The following is a 20,265-nucleotide window of genomic DNA, read 5'->3' on the forward strand; positions in this document are numbered from 1 at the left end:
CCCTATACTTTGGTTTAGAGCAGTGGTTGGCAACCTTTTTCTATGAAGGGCCAGACAATAAATGTTTTAGATGTTGTAGGTGATATGATCTGTGTTTTCACTACGTACCTGTTGTTGTAGCATGAAAGCAGCATAGACAGTACTGTATGTATACAAATGAGTTTGGCTGTGTTCCAATAAAACTTTTCAAAAACAGGAGGACTGGTCGAAAAAGTTCTGGAGACGGATGACAGTGATGGTTGCACAACACTGTGAAGGTACTTAATGCCACTGAACTATACACTTAAAAATGGTTAAGAGGGTAAATTTTATCTTATGTGTATTTTACCACACAAATCACCCCCCTCCCAACCCAAACGTAACAGGAGGACCATATTTTGCTGACCCTGCATTTAGAGCCATTCGATCTAGCACACAGAAAGAGAGGAGGAGGGAAGAGGAAATTCCATGTGTACAGGGACTTTGCTCAAAGCTCAAAGGCAGTGAGACAGATTTCTCGAGTATTTAAAAGGAATATCATAGTTGGAGTGGGGTGGGGTTCTGGAAAGCTGCAGTTCATCCCGGTGATATCATCCCATGCTCTTTAGGGATAGAGATACCCAGAGTTTATAGTCACACTTTCTGGCATAACCATCAGAGCAGGGATTTTCTCCTCCCGAGGCTTGGGGAACCTCTGCAGCTGTCACAAGTGTTCATATCAGATGCAACTGAAAAGCCAGCCAATCCCTCCTTCTTGGCAACTGGTGATGCTTCCTGTAGATGATCTGGTCTCTTCGCAAGGCTAGAAACTCCTAGTTTTTTGGTTATTAACCACAACAGGTTCACTGGATAAAAAGGAACAGCCGCTAGCCTGAGTCAGCTGTTGCTGCAACTCCTTTCCAAGATTCTTGTGCCATTAGGATTTACTTGTCCGCTGGAGACCTGGGCCCTTCACCTCTGGAAACAATGCTGCTCTCAGGACCCCAAGCCACATTTCTCTCAGTGGTGTGGAAAACATCCTCCAACTTCCCAGCTCTTGCCTTGGCAGCCCTCAGCGTTTCTAAGACCTGGAAAGAGCCTGAAGTCTAACCGTGGCCTCCCATCTCCCTGGGGGAAGCAGGTCGCTGGTGTGTTTAATGCTGTTCTTAGAGCAGAGTTAGCATATCCAGATCCATTTATATGATCGTGCCCCATCTGAAGAGCTAAGAGCTCTCTATTGCACCTGAAAGGCGGGGCTGGTGCTGAAGGCCCACCAGTCATGTGAACTGCAGGCATGGCCAGGAGCAGCCTTGGGCAGCGCTGGGTAGCTCGGAGTTTCATGCTCTCTGTTGGAAGGAAGAAGTCATCATCACTTGGTAGCTAGCTTTCACTCCCCCTTCTCTGTCTCCATGGATCCCGCCACCATAGAGGGCTCTGAGTGCCAGTAGCCTCTTAGCAGCCAGGATGCCGAAGAGCAAGCTGAAAACTGTCTTTAGAAAAGGATGGGATTCTTGGTTTCACAAGGGCCTAGGAACCTCTTAGAGAAGCCAGCCTTTTGGGACGTTCCTCTCTCTGAGCTGGGGTATTTTGAAGGAATAGATGGAGGAAAAGGGAGTGACTAGCTTTGGGTTGTGATCAGCCAGCTTAGCTGTCTTGTGAGCACCCGTGGCAGAGAACTCTTCCCCTACCCCACCCCAGGTAAGAAAAGTGCATAGCCCAGAGCTGGTTTACATCCTGTGCCACAGGAAGTGTAGGGTACGGGGACCCCCACGTCCCAACGCTGAACCCCTTAAATCTGCTTATTTTCATGTACCCATGGAAGGGAGTGGACCTGTGATGCAAGCAGTATTATTTGGTCATGAGTGTCTGCTGACTCAATCTGGAGAGGCTTTTGAAGGAGATGAGATGAAATTTCATCTGTGCTACAGAGAGCAGGGGTGCATTGCTGGATGGAAAGAGGTCTGGAGGCCGGGTGTGAGCCAAGGTAGGTGAGGGAAGCATGGGGGTGTGTGAGGGCAATTAGGACAGCCTGACATGCGATCTTGGCATTGCAAGATTGATGCCCTGTTGGCCCTGGGGCCACATGGTATTATGAGAGTTCAGTAGACCCATGACCCTCTCTTTTGCTAGATCCCATTTATTATACACTCAATTTTTTTATACACTCAAATTTTTAAACAGCAGTATTCTCCCCAGGGAGACTCATATCTCTAGGACTGTCCTGAGTTCATGAGCTGGGCTCAGGCTGAAGCTGCTGTGTCTTAATGGTTTCACTGTCTCAGCACCCCCTTTCCTAGTGCTCAACAGACCAGCTGCTCTGGAACCCCCAAAGGAGCAGCCTTTTGGCATCTTCACCTCAGAGGTAGCTGCTTTTTGGTCTAGCTTTGGACTCATTACTGAAAAGGGTGTTTGGGAGACTGTCTGTGACCTGAGCAGCTTTATTAAGACTGTTCTTGGCACGGGAGAGGAAGCTGTACATATGAATGTTGTAGATTTCAAAGGGAAAGACACCGGGAACCTAAAATCCGTAGTAAATAAACAGCAATTCAAGGACACTAATTTCCTTTCTGATACGGAAGCTGCTATGGTGTCTGCGGTCCTCTGAGCCACTGCCAGGTTGCTGCCTGCAACTATACATATTCTCCCTTAATGCATAGAAGAGGGAAGAAGCTTTCAGGTTGTTCACAGGCCTCCCCTCCCCTTCCATACACAGCAGAAGCAGCCTTTCTCCCCACGTGTACATATTCAATTTTGTTCTCTGCTGGGAATTTCTGACTTCCACAGTCTTGGACCACAGTTTCTTTTTTTAAAAAATTTTATTTATTTTTGGCTGTGTTGGGTCTTCATTGCTGCACGCGGGCTTTCTCTAGTTGCGGCGAGTGGCTACTCTTCATTGCGGTGTGCGAGCTTCTCATTGTGGTGGTTTCTCTTGTTGTGGAGCATGGGCCCCAGAGTGCACAGGCTTCAGTAGTTGCAGCGCGCAGGCTCAGTAGTTGTGGCGCATGGGCTTAGTTGCTCCGCGGCATGCAGGATCTTCCCAGACCAGGGCTTGAACCTGTGTCCCCTGCATTGGCAGGGAGATTCTTAACCACTGTGCCACCAGGGAAGTCCCTGGCCCACAGATTCTGATTCAGTATTTTCATCTCCCCAAATTCTCTCCTGGAAGTCTCTCTGAAGGTTTTTGGAGCAGGGACTGCTTTTGGTTTTTTTTTTCTCCCTTGTTGGGCTGTTCTGCTTTCAACATGTGCTTGAATGTACACAATTTCCCGGTAAAAGCAAGGCTGGAGATACAGATGACTTTTCCCATCTGGAGAAGCATGAAAAGGAGTTCTCAGCAGAGGAGCGGGGACTGATTGTTTTGGGCCTCTTTGTACTTTGTCAGCACACCTAATCCTTTTGGAAGCCAAGTTCAGAATCTACAGTGCTAATTATTGGGCAAAAAAATAATAATTATTATTATTGGGCAAAAGTAATTCCAGGAGGGAAAAACAGTACAGGATAATAGATAAGGTTTGGGTAAGCTATGTAGGAGCTGTTCAGTGGGTAATGAAAAAGTAGGGGGAATTCCCTGGCGGTCTAGTAGTTAGGATTCTGTGCTTCCATTGCTGGGGGCACGGATTCAATCTCAGGTCGGGGAACTAAGATCCTGCATGCTGCACGGTGCGGCCAAAAAAAAAGAGAGAGAGAGAAAGAAAAAGGAGAAAAAAAAGAAAAGAAAAAATAGACATTTCATTCTCATTATAAAAGTAATCCAGTCACTATAAGGAAAACATCAAGCATTACAGAACAATAAAGACGAAAATAAGAATAAGTGATAATTCCTCCATTAATATGTTGGTATAATTTCCTCCCAATCTTCTGTGTATATATGCCCATTATGAAAAACAAAATTGGGATTATTTTATTCATGCTACTTTGTAATATAGTAAAAGTTAATATGCTATGATTGTTTCCCAGTGTCATTAAATATTCTTCTGAACATGATTTCTAATGACTGCATAGTATTTCATCATCTGAATGGACATAGTATGTATTTAAACTGTGCCCTGTTATTCGACATTTGGTTTGTTGGATAGATATGATTTGTGGAATCTTGAGAGCAGTGGAAGTAGATGGCTTTAGGTTATAGTTCTGCTATTTCTTAAGCCTTCGGAGCAAGGCTTAAATCTTAGCATCTATTTCCTCATTTGTCAAAGAAGGCTATGAATAGTAACTACTTCTTTGGTGGTGACAATTAGATGAGAGATGATCCATGTTAATCTCTTAGCGTGAAACCTAACATAGACTAAGTAATCAATAGGTGTTAATAATATATAGAATTATCCTTGTCTTTACGCTTCACCATCTGTGTACTAACTTAACTGTTAGAATTAGGATCCCAGGGAAGGAAAATTGCTTTCATGCAGATAAGTAGAATTTCAGAATGAAAACTGCCTTTGGAGAAGTAACCCTTTTCATTAGTTGAGCACTTTCCAGATGGGGCCTTTGGCCAACTTCATGAAATTCACAGGAAGAAAGGTTTTGGAGCCCCTGCAGTTGTGTAGCCCCAATTGGTCCAGAACAAGGAAGTGGGAAACCACCAGTTGCAACCAGGAAGTTTATCTTCGTGCCCACAGGCAAAGCCAGCCAAGCCTTCCTGTTGTACTTGTTTGGTTTTCTTTACTTGTTTTTTATTTTCCAACTTTTATTCTGAAATTTTTCAAACCTATGGAAAGGTGAACAGGGCGGTACATCAAGCATGGCTATGACCTCCACCTAGATTCAGCGGGTTTTGGCATGCTTTCTGATAAGTGAGTTCAAAGATGTAAGATCCTAACTGCATTCCCTGCTACATGACAGGCTTGTGCTGTGGGGCCTCACACAGTGGGCAAAACGTATATACTCTGAGACCAAGGGCTTACGGAAACAGAAGTTCAGAGTAGAAGGACCCTAGGCTCTGAGATGATAGAAATATATTTATTGTTTTTATAATACAAATTACAGAAAGCAAATCTTCATGTAGTTCCTAGCTGAAGGGAAAAAAGTCGATCCAGACTTCAATCAAGATGACAATGTATAAATAACTTCTAATATATTCATATAATTGAATAATATACAGCAGTGAAAAACAGACTAAGTGTGTTAACATGGACAATTAGAAGAAGCCATGTTGAATGAAACGTAATTTGCAGAAGGGAATGGATATGCATGTACACACACACTCACAGTATATCATTTATCATTTATTTAATGAGATAGTCATGAAACAACAATGCATATGGTTTGTGGATATATACAAATGTAATAATGTATAAAAACATAGGAAGGACTCCAACTCCTTCAGAATAAAGGCTCCATCTGGTTAGGGAATAGAGGAGATGAATGGTATTCAGGAAGGTTACATGGAACTTCAACTAAATCAGTAATGTTCAAATTTATTAAAGTGGGATGCTGAATGCAAAGGTTCCTTTTGTATTATTTTTATACTTTTCTGTATGTTGGAAAATTTTAGTGTTAAAACTAGAGGGAAAAAGCACTATTTAAAAGGCTTAGAATCTAGGAACACTTATTTTGTAGGTGTAAAAGCTGAGGCTGGGAGAGTTGAGTGTTTTGCTTCTCATATATTTTTGAATTTTATTTAATTATCATACAGTAGAGTTGACTTTTTGGCATACAGTTCTATGAGATCTTTTTTTATTATGATAAAATAGACTTTACATAAAATGTAACATCTTAACCATTTTTAAAGTGTATGGTTCAGTGGCATTAAGTACATTTATGTTGCTGGGTAACCATCACCACCATCCATCTGCAGAACTCTTTTCATTTTGCGAAGACTGAAACTCTGTACCCATTAAGCAATAAATCCCATTACCTCCTATCCCCAGTCCCTGGCAACCAGCATTTCTGTCTTTACGATTCTGACTCCTCTAGATAGGTACCTCATACAAGTGGAATCATACAGTATTTGTTCTTTTGTGACTGGCTTATTTCACTTAGCAAAATGTCCTCAAGGTTCATCCATGTTGTAGCATGTGTCACTATGTCTAAGGCAGAATGGTATTTCATTGTATGTATATAGCATATTTTGTTTATCCGTTCACCTGTTGATGGACACTTGGGTTGCTTCCATGTTTTAGCTATTGTAAATAATGCTGCTATGAACATCAGTGTACAAATATCCCATAGAACCCCTGCTTTCAATTCTTTTGGGTATATGCCCAGAATTGGAATTGCTGGATCATATAGTAATTCTATTTTTAATTTTTTGAAGAACTGCCATACTGTTTTACACAGCAGCTGTACCATTTTACATTCCCACCAACAGTGTATAAGAGCTCCAATTTGTCCATATCTTTGCCAACATTTGTTGTTTTCTGTTTTTGATAGTAGTCATTCTAATGGTGTGAGATAGTATCTCATTATGATTTGGATTTGCATTTTATTTTCTACTTTCCCTTGTGGTTTCTTCTTTGATCCATTGATTGTTTAAGAATGTATTTAATTTTCACAGATTTGTGAATTTTCCCATTTTTCAGTTGACCCTTGAACAGCATGGGTTTGTACTGCATGGGTCCACTTATACACGGATTTTTTTCAATAAATACTACAGTACTGTACAATCTGCTGTTGGTTAAATCTGTGAACATGGAACTTTGGATATGGAGGGCCAACTATAGAGTTATATGCAGATTTCCGCTGCTTGGGATATTGGTGCTCCTAAACCACCCCCCGCCCATGTTGTTCAAGGGTCAACTGTACTTCTGTTAATGATTTCTAACTTCATCCTGTTATGGTTAAAGAAGATATTTTGTGTAATATCTATCTTTTAACATCTGTTGAAGCTTAGTTTGCCACCTAACATATGGTCTATCCGGGAAATGTCCCAAATGCACTTGAGGGAATGTGAATTTTGTTGTTGTTGGGTAAAGTGTTCTCTATATGTTTGTTAGATCTAGTTGGTTTATTGTGCTGTTCAAGTCCTCTAATTTCTTGCTTTTCTTCTGTCTGACTGTTCTATCTGTTACTGAGAGTAGAGTATTGAAGTCTCCAACTATTATTGTAGAACTGTCTATTTCTCCCATCAACTTGGTCAGTTTTTCTTCATATATTTTGATGGTCTGTTATCAGGTACCAACATGTTCATAATTGTCATATCTTCTTGCTGTATTGAACCTTTTACTAGTAAATAATTTTCTTCTTCATCTTATAAACTCTTTTTATTTGGGCAGACATTTATTTATTTATTTATTTATAAATTTTAATTTATTTTTTGGCTGCGTTGGGTCTTCGTTGCAGCATGCAGGCTTTCTCTAGTTGCGGCGAGTGGGGGCTACTCTTTGTTGCGGTGCGTGGGCTTCTCATTGTGGTGGCTTCTGTTGTTGTGGAGCATGGGCTCTAGGTGCACGGGCTTCAGTAGTTGCAGCACGCAGGCTCAGTAGTTGTGGTGTGCGGGCCCTAGAGTGTGCGGGCTTCAGTGGTATTGGTGCATGGGCTCTAGAGTGCAGGCTTAGTAGTTGTAGCACACGGGCTTAGTTGCTCCGTGGCATGTGCGATCTTCCCAGACCAGGGATCAAACCTGTTTCCCTTGCGTTGGCAGGCAGATTGTTAACCACTGCGCCATCAGGGAAGTCCTGTAAACTCTTTTGATTGATGGTTTATTTTGTCTGATATTAGTATAGCCACCTCTGCTCTCTTGGTTACCATTTGCATGGAATATCTTTTTCTATCCTTTCACTTTCAACCTATTTCTGTCTTTGGATCTAAAGTGTGTCTCTTGTAGCCAGCATACAGTTGGATCATATATTTTTTTTAATCCTTTCTGCCAATCTCTGTCTTTCGATTGGAGAGTTTAATCCATTTACATTTAAAGTTAGTACTGATAAGCAGGGGCTTCTGTCATTTTGCTATTTGTTTTCTATATGCTTTATAACTTTCTGTCACTCATTTCCTGCATTACTGTCCTCTTGTGTTTAGCTGATTTTTTTTGGTAGTGTAACAATTTAATACTCTAATCATTTATTTTTGCATATATTCTCCAACAATTTTCTTGGTGGTTATTATAGGGATTACATTTAGCATCCTAAAGTTATAACATTTTACATTGAATTTATTAGCTTAATTTCAATAATATACAAAAACTCTGATCCTTTACAGTTTCATCCCTACCCCTGTCAGTTAGTGATGTCACAAAATTATATCTTTATACATGTATGCCCCCAAACTTAATCTATTTAAATGCATTAGTCTCTTAAATTATGTAGAAAACAAAATGTGGAATTACAAACCAAAGTTACAGTAACACTAGCTTTTAGACTAATAATTGTGTTTTTAAAAATGTATTAATCTCTTAAATCATGTAGAGAAAATTAGAGTTACAAACTGCTGTTACACTAGTACTAGCTTTTATAATTGCCCATGTATTTTCCTTTACTGAGATCTTTATTTCTTCATACAGCTTTGGGTTACTGTCTGGTGTTCTTTCATTTCAACCTGCAGGACTCCCTTTAGCATTTCTTGCAGGGCAGGTCAAGTCATAACAAACTCCCTCAGTTTTTGCTTTTCTGGAAATGTCTTAATTTCTCTCTCAATTTTGAAGGACAGTTTTGTTGGATATAGGATTCTTGGTTGACAGGCAACCCCCCCCCCCACAACACACACCTGTTTAGCACTTTGAATATGTACCTGCCCATTGCCCCACTGCCTTCTGGCCTCCAAATCTGATGAAAAATCAAATTACTCTATCAGTGTGGATCTATTTCTGGGCTATTCTGTTTTGTCATTTGATATGTCTTTTCTTGGCCAGATTGCATTGTTTTGATTGCTATAATTTTATATAGTAAGGCTTACAGTCAGGTAGTGTGATTCTTTCATCTACCTTCTACTTTTTCAAAATTATTTTAGCTATTCTTTCTTTGCCCTTTCATATACATTTTAGAGTCAGTTTGCCTGTATCTACAAAATATCCTGCTGAGATTTTGATCAGAATTGCATTGAATCTATAGATAATTTTGGCGAGAATTGACATCTTTCTTATGATGATCCCTTTAATCCTTGAACATGGTATGTCTTTTTATTTGTTAGATCTCTGATTTCTTTAATCAGCCTTTTGCAGTTCTCAGTGTACGGATTCTGTACATATATTGTTAGATTTATACCTAAGTATTTAAGTTTTGGGGAAGATAATGTAAATAGTATATATTTTAAAAAATTTGGTTTCCAGTTTTACACCACTATTGTGTAGAAATGTTATGATGTTTGTGTGTTGACCTTGCAATCCTGCAACCTTGCTAAAATCGTATATTAGGTTTAGGAACTTTCTTATGATTCCTTGGGATTTTCTACAAATATAATAATTCTTTGCAAACAGAGATAGTATTATTTCTTCCTTTCCAATCTCTATTATTTTTGTTACCTTATTTCACTGGCTAAGACTACTGGCATGGTGTTGAATTGGAGTGCTGAGAGTGGGCACCCTCGTCTTGATCCTGATGTTAATGGGGAGAGCATTCAGTATCATTAAGTATGATTTTGGGCATAGTAATTTTTAGATGTCCTTTATCAGGTTGAGGAAGTTCCCTCCTATTGCTAGTTTGTTGGTATTTTTGTTGTCATAAATAGATGTTGAATTTTGACAAATGCCTTTTCTGTATCAGTTGATATGATCATATACTTTTTTTATTCTTTACACTGTTAATTTGGTAGAATTCATTAATTGAATTTCAGATACTGAGTCAACCTTTCATTACCAGGACAAACCCCACTTAGTTGTAGAGTAGTGTTCTTTTTATACTGCTGCATTAGATTTGCTAACATTTTATTGAGGATTTTAGGGTCTGTGTTCATGAAGGATATTAGTTTAGTTTTAGTTTTCTTCCTCCTCCTCTTCTTCCTCCTCCTCCCACCTCCCCTCCCCGTGCCCCCCAGGTTTTGTATCTGGGTAATAATAGCCTCATAAAATGAGTTGAGAAATGCTTGCTTCTGTTGTATTTTCTGGACCAGGTTGTATAAATACTTGGTAGAATTGATCACTGAAGCCATCTGAGTCTTATTCAGAAGATTTTTGACTACAGATTCTTTTTTATTGAGATATACTTGACATATAACATTATATTACTTTCAGGTATATAACATAATGGTTTGATATTTGTATATATTGTGAAATGATCACCACAATAAGTCTGGTTAATATCCATCACCACAGATAGTTGCATATTTTTTTCTTATGATGAGAATTTTTAAGATATGCCCTCTTAGCAACTTTCAAATAATACAGTACAGTACCTATCATCACCACGCTGTACATTACATCCCCATGACTTATTTATTTTATAACTGGAAGTTTGTACCTTTTGACCACCTTCACCCATTTCACGCACCCCCAACCCCCTGCCGTCTGGCAACCACCAGTCTGTTCTTCGAATCTATGAGTTTGTTGTTTTGTTTATTTGTTTGTTTTAGATTCTACATATAATTGAGATCATGCAGTAATTTGTCTTTCTCTTTCTGACTTACCTCATTCAGCATGATCCCCTCAAGGTCCATCCATGTTGTCACAAATGGCAAGGTTTGGACTGTGCAGGTTATCTATTTCATCTTTGGTGAGTTTTAGTGGTTTGTGGTTTTAGAGGAAATTCTCCATTTTGTTCTAAGTTCTTGAATTATGTGCATAGAAATATTCATAGTATATCCTTATTATCCTTTTAATTCCCGAGGGACTGTAGTGATATCCCTTCTTTCCTTCCTGATATTGATAACTTTTGCATTCTCTCTTTTTATCCATGTCATTCTGCCTAGTGGTTTCTCAATTATATTGCCTTTTTCAAAGGCAAGCTTTTGGTTTCATTGATTTTTCTCTATTGTTTTTGTTTTTACTTTCATTGATTTCTGCTCTTTATTATTTCATTCTTTCTGCTTGTTTTGGGTTTATTTTGCTCTTCTTTTTTTTGGATTCTTAAGGTGGAATCTTAGGTTACTGCTTTGAGACCATACTTTTTTCCTAATATAAGAATTTCATGTTATAAGCATCTCACCCATTTTGGCATATCGTATTTTAATTTTTGTCCAGTTCAAAATATTTTATAATTTCCTTTGAGAATTTCGTTCTATGAATTTTCCTTTCCAGGCACTCAGAGAACTTTATCTGTTCCATGTCTTTTGATTCTTGGTTATAATCAAGTGCTAAATTCAAATATGTCATCTGATGAGGGTTTTTTAATAGCTTCATTTGTCATTGTGAATAATAACGTGATATTCGTTTACCTTGCTTTAATAAGGATTATAATAGTTATCATGTATTGAGTGCTTACTATGTCCTAGGCACTATGTGGATCACTTTACATGGTCTTACCTCATTAAATTCTCTCAACAACTCTTTTAGTTGGTACTGTTATTAGCCCCATTTTATTACTGAGGAGACAGAATCACATATTTTTTTCTTTATTTTTGAAAATTTTATTATTTATTTATTTGGCCATGCCATGGGGCATGCAGGACCTTAGTTCCCTGACCAGGGATTGAACCCGTGCCCCCTGCAGTGGAAGCACAGAGTCTTAACCACTGGACCACCAGGGAAGTCTCTGAATCACAGATTTTAAGTGATTTGTCCAGAGTCAACTCAGCCAGTAAGTGGTAGAGCTGGGATTTGAATGTAGATTTGATTCCAAACCAAGTTCTTAACCATTATACTACATTTCCTCTAGTTAATTTATTTCTTGGCTTCTCAATAAGCTTGTCAGCTTCTTGAAGGCAAATACTAGGTCTTAATTATATTGATCTCCTTTTCTCTATAGCACCAGGAACGATATTAAACACACACTAATGGACTAACGTGTGTGGACTAAATTTAATGAAATTAACTGACCTGAAAGAGAATCAAACCCATAAAACTTGCCATATTGCCCCAGGTTGTTACCAACTAAGGTAACTTAGTACAGTATCCTACACAGAAACAAAAAAAGCTGACAGAATATTTGTGACAGTGGTAATGGCCAAGTGTTCTAACCGGCAAGAAGAAGATTTATAAGTGTGACTAACTGACCTGGAATCCATCTCCAAGCTCTACTCTTTGGTTCTGGCCTTCAGTCTGTCCTTTTGCTCTCTCTCGATCTCCTTCTCACACTTTGAATTTTTAAAACAGTTTGACTTTCCTACATGGTTCATGATCCCTCTCCCCTTTTAATATGAGGCTTTTAGGTGAGCTCTTCACTATGTATTTAAGAAACATGTATCTGAGTCTTACTGTATGCCATGTACTTTTTTTTTTATTTTTTTTTGCGGTACGCAGGCCTCTCACTACTGTGGCCTCTCCTGTTGTGGAGCACAGGCTCCGGACGCGCAGGCTCAGCGGCCATGGCTCACGGGCCCAGCCGCTCCGCGGCATGTGGGATCCGCCCGGACCGGGGTACGAACCCGCGTCCCCTGCATCGGCAGGCAGCCTCCCAACCACTGCGCCACCAGGGAAGCCCTGCCATGTACTTTTTTAAGCACTTTATACATATCAACTCCTTATAATAATTCTGTGAGTTGGTACTGTTATTATTCCCATTGTACAGATGAGGGAACTCTCACTGGATTTTCTAGTGGCTCATTTTCTATTTCCAATACCCAATAGAAATCTGAGTGGCAGGCTGGAGGTGGTATAAAGCAAAAGCAAAAGCCTTTACTTCTGATGTGGTCAGTCATTTACCTGTTGGGCTGTGGCCTGGGTCTGTAGAGGGCAGTGAAGCTGTGTAATTTTGCAACAGAACACATTAGGTGTTCCGTCACTCTTAGGCATGACCTTCCCTGCCCCATGGGCATCCCAGAACCTTTTTTCCTACCTGGTCTGTTGTCTGACACACACACACACACACACACACACACACACACACACACACACATGCACGCACGCAACATGTGTAATGTTCATATCATGGATTTGAAGTGCAGGGTACAGCAGCAAAAACACGGTCTTGAAACTTGGTGAGTGTGACTTCTCCCTCTGCCACTTATTAATTATCTGTTTGATCTTAGGCAAGTCACTTAATCACTTATTGCTTTGGTTTTCTCAGCTGTGAAATTGAAAATGATACTGATTATAATAAAAACTGTGAGGATTAAATAAGGTGATGAATTTGAATACTTAGTCCAGTGATTGGCACATGAAAGTGCTCAATATATGTTAGATATTTTTTATAATTAGTGATATGCAAGACCCTTTTATATATTAAGTATAATTCACCCTTTGGCCCGTATGTAGCTTGTGGAACTGAATTTTGAGGACCCAGAACAAGGCTTGTCTTTATCTAGGAATTTATTGGTTATTTTGAATCTTGATGTTGGCTTCTACCTTCTTTATCTCTGGCCTTCCATGGGCCTTTGGGATCAGTTCCATTATCCTCAAGATTTAACTTTTGTTGCCCAAATATCTACTTGGCCTTGTGTAAATGCCAGCATTCTTTCAAGGTCAGTGGCAAAGCCTAGCACTAGAGTTCAGCTTTACCTCGACTATCAGTGAGATGTTTCCTCTCCCAGGGCGAGTGTTTCTGCTGTGGCTGTCACTTAGGAGGGTCCGGGGGCAGAGTTAGGCCACACGTTACTTCACCTCAGCCCTGGAACGTCTGTTAATGAGCCCTGCTCCAGGCATTGAGGCTTGAGCCAGAGTTTTCAACAGTCACTTTCTGAGAGCATGGGGTGCCCCCTAGAAGGATGCTGTTGTAAAAGCCTGGTAGTCTGGCCAACCCGGGGAGGGACATTGCATTGGTGTGCCTCCAAGGAGGTGGTAAGAGAGACCCCTGTAACCAAAAGGAAAGAAAATGGAGCATCCGTGTGACTCTCTACCTGAGGTCATATTTGCAATGGCGGAAGGGAGGCAGGCTCTGATACAAGACAGTGAGAGGGGTCTGGAGTCAGATAAACCTGGGTTTGCATTGTGGCTCTACTGTCCTCCGTGTGGCACTGACAAAGTCACTTCACTTTTCTGAGCCTGGTTTCCTCATCCGCAAAATGCAAACACTAATTGTACCCGTCTCATAAGATTGCTGTAAAAATTCGGCGAGAGAATTTACTTACAGCAGTTAATTTGGTACTTGCCTGGAATATGTTAAGTGCACATCATCACCATCATCGCAGCATCGGTAACAACAAGCAGCAGAAAGAAACAAACAGCAGCCTTGGGGCTTGTGTGCTGTTCCCTTGGGTCTCCTTATAACATTGTCTCTTAGCCTTAGGCACACGTCTGTGAGCGCCAAGAGAAGAGCTTAACTTCTTCTAGGTCCCAGTCAGGGCATCACAGAGATCCTGGTATCACGAGGCTGCTGTGAGTGTGGGTGTGAGAGAGCGCGAGAGTGAGCTTGAGGTCCAGAAGCCACGTTGACTCAGCGATGGTTGTTCGTGACCCGTCAAATTAGCTTTTCTCCAGGAGGATCAGACTGTCATTCTTTGCTTCCCCCTCAGTAGTAAAGGACCACTTGCCTGGATGAAGGAAGCTGCTTAAATCCCTCCCCACAGCTCGCACAAGCAGAATTTGTTCCTGACTCGCTTGTTCTTGAGCAAGTCAGGAACCCCCTTACAAAGGGTTCCTAGTGTGGGTTTTAACAAGTCTGGACTTGGGAAACGGTATCCCTACCCGATGCTGGAGACCCGTGGTTTTCTTGTCTCTGTCTCTTTTTTCTTTTGTGTTTTGCTTTTAAAGTACAGAACCCAGTATGTAAAATAGATGAAGGAAAGTTTGGAAGGCTGCCACTTCTGCCCTCCCCACCTCCCGCAGCAGCCCCTGAAGGTGTTTCTAAGGTGGGAGAGCGCATTTGCAAATGCTGCAGCTGGCTCCCTGGGTTGTATTAGCTAGCCTTTTTATGCCCAGGTCTCTGTCTAGGGAGAAGCCTTGGGCATGGCTGTGGAAATAAGCAGCCTTGCTCTAAGAAACAGGTCTCTACTGTAATAACACACTAGTGTAATAACACCTGGCTCCCGCAGTTCCCGTTTGTAAGGCTGCCTGAGCCGCAGCAGTTGGAGCTGAGATTGGGACTGACCGCATGTTTAGGGAACCCAGAGCTCATTATGCAATGAAGTGTTGTAACCAAAGCGTGTTCACAAAGTGGTTGGGGGATTTTGAGGTGGCGGTGGTGCTCTTCAGAATATTTCAGTTAATGCAAAATACACTGCTTTTCATTTCTTTATGTGTGTGTGCCAACTCCAGTGCCGTTTTACACAGAGAGCCACTTGTTTACATGCTCTCCCATCTGGCATGGCATAACCTGACAGTTTTGTCTGCCTCTGCATCAGAGTCAGGGTATGACCTGCACTTTATCTCTTTTCCTCTCCAGGCTACAGATGCACATGTTGAATGGAGCTCTTCTTGCCCTGCTGTTTCCTGTGGTAAATACGCGGCTGGTAAGTAACCTCTTCTAGGAACATACCAGCAACATACAAAACGGTATTTGCTTGCTCATCCTTAGCTCATGTGCTCGTGTGAGTTTTAATTTTTTTATATTTTTTTATTAAAGTATAGTTGATTTATGATATTATATCACTTTCAGGTGTACAACATAGTGATTCAATATTTTTATAGATTAATCTCCATTTAAAGTTATTACAAAATATTGGCTATATTCTCTGTGCTGTACAAAGTATCCTTATAGCTTATTTATTTTACACATAGTAGTTTCTACCCCTTACCCCTCCATGTAAGTTTTTAAATATCTACACATTCAATGTTGAGGTTTGATGCAGCTCTGTTTGGATGCAGTGGAGCTTGATGGGGGCTAGAGTATTGTATGGAACTCTAGGGCTTTAATAAGGGTTTAGGTCAGAACCAAAACAGACCAAAAAAGCCTACAGAGGCTCTTGGAAGGGTTTGGTGAAGAGAAAGGGGCCCCACCCATTCGACAGAGGCTTCTAGGTGTTCTAAGGGCCTCTAGTGTGGACTCAGCCACATTGGTCCAGAATAATCTGCTGGGAAGCCTCAAAGCCAATCTGCTTTGCCAAAGGCCCCTTTGGGCAAGAACTGGATTTCTTCCCTGTTCCTCGAAACCCACAGGGCAGTCTGGCCCACACATTCCCCCAGTGGCTAACAGGTAGAATCCCCCTGTGGCAGGTGGCTGGGTGATGAACCAGTGCAGAGGGAAGCAGAAGCTATAGGAGTGGCTGGGCCCCGTCCTCAGACTCCCATATGTGGGGCTGCAGAGGGATTAGCAGGCTGAGTTAGAAAGCTCAGGGAAAGAAATCACCTGTGAAATCCTTCCTACTGCTTTCTGTTTTCATGACTTAAATTTACCTCATGCATTAAGATCATAGTTTAAATCTCATAATGATAACCCTTCCTCTTTGGATAGCATTTTATAGTTTACAAGGTCTTTTCCAATAACAGTTGTGTAACCTAGATATTAAGCTGGATGAGGGTGAGTATTATGGCCTCTGGTTATAGAAGAAGAAACTGACATTCAGGGAGACACACAAATTCTAAGTGGCAGAGTTGGGAGTGGAGACTAAGCCTCAGATCCTACAACCACAGCTACACTTCACTCTCTCTGAGGATTTAGTCACTCCCTCTCCACAAATACTCATGTATACCCTTATGATTGTTATACTTTTCTAGGTGCATATTATATATACATCAGTAGAAATTCTTCCCTCCTTCCCTCCCTCCCTCCCACCCTTCCTTCCTTCCTTCCTTCCTCCCTCCCTCCCTCCCTCCCTTCCTCCCTCCCACCCTTCCTTCCTTCCTCCCTCCCTCCCTCCCTCCCTCTCTTCCTCCCTCCCTTCCTTCCTTCCTTCCCTCCCTCCCTTTCCCTCTCTAATGGCAGATTTGCTATTACATTTGTTATGACACCTAATACTTTCCAAATAAATGTCAAGCTATAGCCAGCCAGCTTATCAAGAATGTCCAAGTAACTTTCCTTAACACTGAAACTTCTTTGATGAGCTCTCTCTTAACTAGCAATTCCAATCACTCTGGTAAATAATCTTGGTCCTCTTTTTCTAAAATGAAGCTGATAAAAGCTCAAGGTGGTGGCTCCATCTGCATATGTCTTGACAATTGGCTTTGGTCTTGGTCTGGTTATTTTAAGTGGTTGGGACCCCTCCTGGGTTACCCTGGCTTTCCAGACTTTTTGCTTTGCAACCCCTTATTTGAACTCAGACCTCTTATTTGACTTAAAATAAGACACAGGAAGGTAGGCAACTCTTCAAGCCTGATGATCCAGTTAGGCAGGAAGTCAGCTTTTGACTTCTCTTTTGCCCTTCCTTCCTTCTTGGCCCTTGATCTTTTTAATCCTTTTTTTTTCTAATTAGCTATAATGAGGAAACAAGGAAAGTAGAATGAACTAATTGGTGTGTATTCCAGTAACACAGACATCATACACTCACACATATAAAGACAGAGAGTGAGGGAGTTGGAGGAAGTTGCCACAGTCAGCTAAAGGATTTGGGTCATCAGTGAATTTCCATGTGCTGTAGTACTCTGTCCTGTGCCTCATTGGCACCGGGGTTTGCAGACCAGCTAGAGAATACCCAGATCCAGCTTCCTCCTGGTTCTTCATCTTAGAAGCTGACACCTTAGAAGAAGGAACGCGTATTCCAATGGCCCATATTACAAGTAAGTGCTCTTTGCCTCCAGGATTTCAGAGTAGGTCTCTTTCTGGCTTCAGATGAAGTGTCTCAAGGGCTATTTCCCTTTTGTTTCTTGGAGGGAAGGAGGGGAAATGCATCATGGAACTATTATTAGATCAGCAGAGAGCTGAAAGCTTGTCTGATCTAATCTTCTAGAGGGGGAACTTAGATGGATAAATGACTTGCCTAAAAAGCCAAGGTGGGTGCCCCTCGAACCCAGGTCTCCTGACTCAGACTTCAGAGCCCTTTTCCTGTTGTCTGATTGAAATTCAGTGTGAGTTTGAATACTAGTGAGTCAAGATGCTGGAGATGCTGCTTAGCTTCTCTCCATCTAAAAGAGTTGGGTCATAGTCTTCTTTGATAAGTTGATGAGGACCATAGAGCCTCTTCCCAGATGCGCAGAGACAAGTTTGCATACAATTTCAGGGGGGATACAGACTGCCACCTCCTGCCCCTTTCGCCCATAAGCCCATCCATGGATCCCATGTTAAGGTCCCCCCAGCCCAAGCTGTCAGTGGTCCATGGCTTGGAGAATAGATGAGCTGCCTATTTTGTGAGCTCCTTGTTATAGCCAGTGGCTTTTTGGTCTGATGGTGATGGGGTTCCTTATCTATGCCTGGGACTTTGCAAAGAATATCATCCATGCCAAGCTAAACCACCTTCTGGAAAGTGCAAGCCAAGAGTTGGGGGGATGGTTAAGTAGGGTGCCCATGGAACTTGGCTGCATATTAGCTTTTCAGTTATACCTCTTACCTTGCAAAGCTGGTGGTCTGGTCCTCAGAATGAGGCACTGGGCCCAAGCTGCATCCCCAGACCTGTGCCTTTTGCCCTGAAATGCCCATGACAGTTTCTTATAAATGCGATGTGTTCTGAGCAAGGGAGATTGGAAACAGAAAAGAAACTTAAGACACTGTATCAGCCCCCTTCTCAGACCAGAGACTCTAGCCTGGCCAGTATTTATGTTTGCGGCCATCTGTCTTCTACTAGAATAATAAGGAGAAGAAGAATAATGATTCTTTTCATCAAGCTCCTTTCTTCTTCAAGGCTCAAAGCCTCAAGTATATTATTATCTCATTATCAAAATTGCCCATTATTGTGTATCCATGTTGATCTGTTACATTAGTTCCTTTATTCCTCCTTTACCACCCCTCCCCTTTTACCCAGTTCTTTTTCTCTGTTAGATGGTTCTCCTGAATGTTCCTAACTCTCAGACTGAGTGGAAGAGGTTAGTAATGATTTTTTCATTACTGGGGTGACTACTCCCCATCCACAATCATTATTATCTCAATGTTCTTGGGATGTAACTGCCGCCGGCACACCTTGTACCCATGTGGGCTTCTGGGAAAACTTTGCTCTCACCAATGCAAATCGGCTCTCACTCTGCTGATTGGCATATTGAAACATGCTAATTGACCTAGAAAAGTTATTTCTGTGAGTGGCAAATTGAGCTATTTTAAAAAGTTATAGTTTGGGTTTTGGACCTGAACTAGGGACAGAATGTCCCTTTGCTTTCTTTCTTTTTTTTTTTTTTGCATTTTTGAGAGTTTATTTTTGAAACAGAAAAATTGTACATTACAAATACAAGACATTCTAGGATAATTTTGAGGGTTTTTTTTTTTTAAAGTAATGTGACCGGTAAGTTAAGGTAATTTTTAGCTATCTGATTTCTTTTTCTTAGTTAAGCTCAAAGAAGTAAAACTATAATTCCCTTTGCTTTCTTAATAGTACTTAAAATAGAAAAAGCTTGTTTTCAAAAGAGGCCTTAGCTTTCTGAAGAATTGATTTGGGCAAAATTGCACCTCAACCTTCTACAAAGACCAGCGTGTTTCTGATTAGATGAATGCCAAGTGTGCAGGGATGCGGAAGGTGTTGAGAAGGCCTGGGCTTCCACCGAATTCTAGGGACTACCCTAGAATATGTCTAATTGCTGCCTGTACTTCAAGATTAACCTTTGAGGGTCTTACATCCTCCATGAATACAGCCCAGCCATACCAGTCAATCCAGGTTTTTATTGAGCACTTTTCTGTGTTAAGTATTGTGCCGTATGCTGCAGGAGATGCAAAAGCAACCAGAATACATTCCTGGCCTTCAAGGAACTTGCAGTTTAGTTGGAAAGATGAGGCATAAATGCCTGAGAGGTGATGGCAATGTTAAAGTCAAAATGGTGAAAAAGGAAAATTGCAAGGCAATTCAGGCTCAATCGCTAAATTGCAGTTGTTCCGACCTCTTAAGAAAATGGGAAGAGGATTAATATTAGCAGCATTTTTTGAGCACCTACCATGTGCCAGGCAATTTATGGTTGTTCTTATTTAATTCTCACAAGAACCCGATTTTACCTATGAGGAAACTGAAGTTCAAAGAAGCTAAATGACTTGCTCAGGGTTACATGGTTTGTAGGTGCTAAAGCTAAACCCGAGGACTTTACACTCTAATGCATTGTCTCCTGGAGAGGTCGTTGGATGCAGTGGTCCAGAAAGGCTTCATGGAGAAGTAAAGTCTGAACCAAACCTTGAAGTGCTATTAGAATGTGCGTGCAAATTGCAGAGGAAGGAGGTAGTTCAACCAAAGGAATGCCAGGGCCAGAGGCATGGAGGTAGGAACCAGTAAACTCCTCATTGAGAGTCTGAAGAGCAGGATGGAGAGTCCTGAACTCCAGTTCGTATATATAGACTTTGCCCCTTATTTGCCAATCACCAGAAGACATCCTGTGACACTGCTTCTGTCACATCTTCTAGCCCT

The 20,265-nt window shown here is 41.3% G+C and overlaps 1 protein-coding gene across 2 annotated transcripts in view; it reads left to right on the plus strand.

Moving 5' to 3' along the window:
* The window catches only part of TMEM164 (transmembrane protein 164), a gene marked incomplete at both ends in the record, with an annotated part of 162,329 nt that overhangs the window by 87,844 nt on the left and 54,220 nt on the right, over positions 1 to 20,265 (plus strand). The window contains one exon of one of the 2 annotated variants that reach the window (XM_079727482.1): positions 15,243 to 15,309. The exons of the other annotated variant lie outside the window; for it this stretch is intronic. Coding sequence (XP_079583608.1) covers positions 15,243 to 15,309 — 67 coding nt within the window. The remainder of the gene's footprint in view (positions 1 to 15,242; positions 15,310 to 20,265) is intronic. 2 annotated transcript variants of the gene reach the window in all.

The sequence above is a fragment of the Hyperoodon ampullatus genome (assembly GCF_949752795.1).
Source record: "Hyperoodon ampullatus genome assembly, chromosome: X".
Taxonomy (NCBI): Eukaryota; Metazoa; Chordata; class Mammalia; order Artiodactyla; family Ziphiidae; genus Hyperoodon; species Hyperoodon ampullatus.